The sequence below is a fragment of the Eschscholzia californica genome, unplaced genomic scaffold (genome assembly GCF_041429995.1).
Source record: "Eschscholzia californica isolate CP2 unplaced genomic scaffold, dmEscCali1.0.p SCAF_6, whole genome shotgun sequence".
Classification (NCBI taxonomy): domain Eukaryota; kingdom Viridiplantae; phylum Streptophyta; class Magnoliopsida; order Ranunculales; family Papaveraceae; genus Eschscholzia; species Eschscholzia californica.
The window spans coordinates 26,371,702-26,376,831 of record NW_028238483.1 but is presented as its reverse complement, the minus strand read 5'-3'; the positions used below and the strand labels follow the sequence as shown (position 1 = coordinate 26,376,831).

The following is a 5,130-nucleotide window of genomic DNA, read 5'->3' as shown; positions in this document are numbered from 1 at the left end:
TTTTTTTCCTTTACGTTTTTCTGCAAACGTGTTGCAACAATCTGTTACGCAAACGTGTTTGCAAAAATCTGTTATGCAAACGTGTTTGCAAAAATCTGATATGCAAACGTGTTTGCAACAATCTGTTCTGCAAACGTGTTTACAACAATCTGTTATGCAAACGTGTTTGCAACAATCTGTTTTGCAAACTTGTGTTTGCATAATGTAAATTGCAAACTGTGTTTGCAAAATGTAGATTGCAAACATGATTTGCAAGCTTTGCAGAATATAATTTTGAGTTGCATATCTTGCAAACTCGATTTGCAAATTGAGAATATAAACTAAGAGTATATGTCTACGAAATCTTGAGTTTGGAATTAATTTCATCATTCATAACTTCACATAAATGAATTTGAATTATCGGCCGATAGCTAGTTGATAGAAAAGTAAGGCCACTATTACCTTTTTATATTAAAAAGTATGAATATACAGGAACAATTTATGTTTCACATTTTGAGAAGAAAACTTAGACATTTTTGTTGAACAAATACTAGATTATGGGTGTCAAGTAAATAGCAAACCTCCGCCTTATTGAGTATGACATATAACACATTGAGAATGTGAAGATCGAAAAAATCCTAGAGACAAGTTCAAGATTCTTTTAGGTATTGTTATAGTTCATTTCGAATCCACAATTAGGACTTAGGAGATAAATATAAAAAAGTGGTAAAGAATCAAATGATGCATTTGGAAAATCAACATATTACCAAGTGCTAATAATAATACATTTCAAATCGAGTTCTATAACAAAACAATGGTTCACATATGAGAATCCAAATTAACAAAACCTAGAAACACTAGCAGGAACAACAAACCCATGGTATAAATTGGTAGTAATCTTTTAAGTTCTAATGATTCAGTAAAGAAACTAGGGGTTAATGAGGAACCAATTGGTTAGAAGATGAAATATGTGATATCATACTGAGATCAGATCTAGTAGTTGTAGGAAATGAGCGTCTAACAGCATTCAATTGAATTCCAGCACAAATGAGTCTTGTACAGAGAACATCCTACTAACAACAAATCCAATTACTGGCATCTCCAATTACACTTTAATTTCTTAATATGATTCGAACCTCTTAACAAAAAAAAAAACAAATCCAATTACTGGCATCACCAAGTTAAATCCCTGAAGTAATCATCTTTCTCTTTCTTCTTCCACCAATTAAAACAAATACTCAGAAAAGAAAAACTCAAATCCACCTCACAATCACATTCTCCCACACTCTATCAATCTTCCTTCTTCAAACCCTAATTCCAAAAACCCTAGAACTATAAAAATAAATCAATCCTATACAATTAAATAAAATCTCCACGATTCAAACTCACCCAAACAATCAGATGTACTAGTAGTACTGACAGTAACAGCAGAATAAATCTGTTCTAGGGAAAACCCATCTACACAATCTTTGGGGAGATGAAATTACTCAAGATTTGAACTCTAAACCGTTCGAAAATTGATCCCATTTCTTAAATCATGATGTGTAATTTATCGGTGCGTGATAATCGGAATCGTTAGAGTATAAGGAGACATGAAGGAAATACTAAAAGATGGGATTCGGGGGAAAACTCGAGATTGGGGAAATCGAACACATAGCAGGAAAGGTTCGCGAAGAATCAAAAAGAAGCGTCGAAGTAAAACCAACAGATCGTTCAAGCAAAGATGATGATGGAAAACATGAACTCATAGCAGAAGGAAGAAGAAGAACCATCGAGAAGAAGAACAAAAAAAATTCCCAGAAATTCGTGGGTTTTGTGAGAGAAAGGAATTTTAATGTATGAGGGTATTTTGGGAACCAAAATATTAGGAAGTGACCTGATTGATAATTTCTGATATTATTTTAAACTTTATGAGTTAATACTCATTATATTTTGACCACTCTTAGTTAATAGTAAAAAGTGTAGGCTTTTCTAGTTATTATGAAATTTTTTACTACCTAAATAGTCATTTTCTATTACAAATGAGCATTTTTAAACCTTCACGTGTTTCATTATAGGTCGCTTAGGATTCTTAACTTGTTTTAGTAAACAATAAAAGGACAATCCTTTTCTTTGCTCTAACTACATTTGGATTCCAATGTATTTTCGAAAAAATTCTACATGTAGAGACTTGTAGGTCTATACAACCTTTTATAGTCATACATACGTGCTAAATATTGACCGCTAGATATAGTTTGATTAATAACCTTAGGATTTACCTTTTTATGGTTCCTAGAGTCGAATATCTTATATATTAAATCGACCACAATATGTTCATGTATTGTTTTATATGTACAAAGTATGTAGACATTCTCTTGTATTACAACTTCAAAACAAATAGAAGTTTAAAGGAACAAATTCTCAAGATATATCTAGAGATCTAGTCAGAAAAGAGATAAGGATTCTTCAACAAAAGTAAAGAGTTTGGAATATAAAAAGGTTGCCTTCAATAGGACTTCTTTACTCATCTCATATATGCATGTTTATGTGTATAAATATGGCTATCTTTCAAGGCTATTGTATTGAAAAATATTATCATTTATCCATCCAAAACAAAAGAAAGAGAAAGAAGAAACAAGCTCTTGTTTCAAATATTTAATCCAATATGGCTCATCAAAGAGGAAACCCATTAAGTTTTACTAAGGTAAAGTTCATTTCTTACTTTTATAAATTTAAGACATTTTACAAAGTATGAAGCCTACAAAAATGACATCTTTTATGTTGTAATTATAAAATTAAAAGACAATTGGCAGGTTTTGAATTTATCGAAAGAATTGCTCTTGTGATTTTTGTTTATTTTTGCTTATTTATAAATGTATTAAATTTGTTCGTGTGTATACAGGAAGTTAAAGACGGAAAAGATGTAATAACCCTAAAACCAGATGCGCTAAATGTAATATGGGGTGGAAAAAGGACGAACGATCGTTATTGGAAGCGAACAAAAACCGATGACGGAATTGATGCGCTTGAGCTTGTGGGGGTTTATTGGCTAGAAGTAAGCGGTAAATTCCCATTAAATAAATTAAAAAAAGGGAGTACATACAAATTGTATTACGTAGTAAAATTGAAACAGGAGGGAAATGGTTGGGAAAATTACGATATTTGTTTTAATTTACGATTAACTGGACAGAAATCGAACCAGAAAAGTAAGAGATTGAACTTAATTAAGGGTTCAGGAACATGGTGCAACGTTCCTGATGAAACCCTAGAATTCACAGTGCCTACAGAGTTCAGGAAAGATATGGCACTAACTTTTGCTATGTATGAGATTGAATGTGAGGATTTTAAAACTGGTCTTCTAATTAAGGAAGTAAGAATTGAGGAGGTCTAATTAATTAAGCTTTAAATAGTTTTCTATATATATATGTCAGTATATATTGCTATATGAATGGAGTTTATGTATTTCAAAGACAGGTTGTGGTTTCTTATGTTTATTTATTTTGATATGAATAAAATAATGGAAGTTTTAGTTGATGATAATTCATTTGTTTGATGCTTCAATATTCTTAATATCTTTTATTTTTCAATGATTTTTAATTTTTATTTTTTGATGATTCATTTAGAAAGGGCAAACGAAGTTAAGTATAACGGAATTGATTGAAGTAGTTTATCTAAAAGATTTATTATGCGTACTTAATTGAGATAATTATGAAGTACTGGTAGAATAGTTAAGGTGAATTTCAAATGTAAGTTATTGCACAAGGGTTGAAAAGGAGAAAAAAATTCATAGTACATTATACAAGGGCACTGAAAGCACCCTCCAAAATAGCCATACTTGGGTCAATGAGTCCTCTAAAAGCACCCAGGCAACTAACCTGGGTATTTAAGAGTCAACTTCGCCTTCATTATCTCTTCTACCTTCTTCCAAAAAAATCTTTAACAAATTTATTTTTTTCAAAACCCTATGTTTTTCTACCATCACCGACAATCTCCGGCAATCTCCGGCATTAACATACTAGCGGCAACTCAAATATACAGAATAATTAATCCGCGTGAGATATTCACCATTTGTTTATAACAACTTCAAAAAAGAAGATAACCACAGGTGAAGGGCATTCGAAAAAAAATGAGATCTACATGGATTGAAACTTCCCAACTATTTCCGAGCAAGAAGATGTACGTAATAAGGCATACAGACATTCCGAGCAAGAAGATGTACGTAATAAGGCATACAGACATTCCGAGCAAGAAGATGTACGTAATAAGGCATGGATTGAAACCAGGGGTGGCCCTGGGCCAAAGCGAACAAAGCGTCGCTTCGGGCCACCGGTTTTTAGGGGCCACCGGTTTTTAGGGGCCACCAAGACATTAATTTCATTAAGAAATATATAAGAAGCCCAACTCTCTAAGAAAATTATAAGGGCCCCATTTAACAAATGTTAAGTAAAAAGAGCCACCAAATTTGATGATCTTTAAATGAAGGGCGAGCCCCAACAGTTTGTTTGACTTATGAAACAAAAATGTTTTTTAAATATCCAAATCATGAAGTCCCAATATCCCTTTCTTTCTTCAAGCCAAACTGCCGAACCAGACTGCTTATTCAATTTCTAGAAACAAAGTTTATTGTTTTTCTTTGTAAGTTGTTTCGTTTCAGAAGTACAAAGAAATATTTTGTTTTCTATTTGAGTTAAAAAAGTTACCCAAGATGATGGTGATAGAGATTCATGTGGTCGCTCTGAAACCTTTTTCAAGCATAATGAGTCATATGACATAGACGAACTAGATTTATTTTCTGAACTGAAACTGTTGAAGCATTTTTTACCGAATGAGATCAAAAGACCAATTAAAGTACTAGATTTTTTGAAAGATATGAAAGGTTGTTACCCGAACACATGGGTTTCTTATAGAATTATGTTAACCATACCAATTGTTGTTGCCTATGCAGAAAGAAGTTTTTCTAAGTTGAAGTTGATTAAGTCTTATATTCGATCCACTATGTCGCAAGAACAGTTAAACGGGTTAGCTATATTATCTATTGAGAAGTATGTGGCTGTCAGTCTTGATCATTCGACGATTATTAGTGACTTTGCATCGAAAATTTTAAGAAGAACAAAATTTCAGTGATTGTAATTATCAAAAAAACTAGTTTTGTTATATAAATTTGATGAAAAT

The 5,130-nt window shown here is 32.1% G+C and overlaps 1 protein-coding gene across 1 annotated transcript; it reads left to right on the top strand.

Moving 5' to 3' along the window:
- Window positions 1–1,590: 1,590 nt before the first annotated feature.
- LOC147532970 (protein PHLOEM PROTEIN 2-LIKE A9-like) lies at window positions 1,591–3,349 on the top strand. The gene is made up of 3 exons (XM_086650001.1): window positions 1,591–1,644; window positions 2,861–3,013; window positions 3,149–3,349. The coding sequence occupies exons 1-3, from the start codon at window positions 1,591–1,593 to the stop codon at window positions 3,347–3,349; spliced, it is 408 nt and encodes a 135-aa protein (XP_086506127.1).
- The last annotated feature ends 1,781 nt before the right edge of the window (window positions 3,350–5,130 follow it).

Bases quoted from the DNA above. Each gene is read 5' to 3' on its own strand.
- LOC147532970 (XM_086650001.1), top strand. From the start codon at position 1,591: ATGGGATTCGGGGGAAAACTCGAGATTGGGGAAATCGAACACATAGCA. The intron at 1,645-2,860 runs GTTCGCGAAGAA...GTGTGTATACAG, and splicing joins TCGAACACATAGCAGGAAAG to GAAGTTAAAGACGGAAAAGA. The intron at 3,014-3,148 runs GTAAGCGGTAAA...TTAACTGGACAG, and splicing joins TGGGGGTTTATTGGCTAGAA to AAATCGAACCAGAAAAGTAA.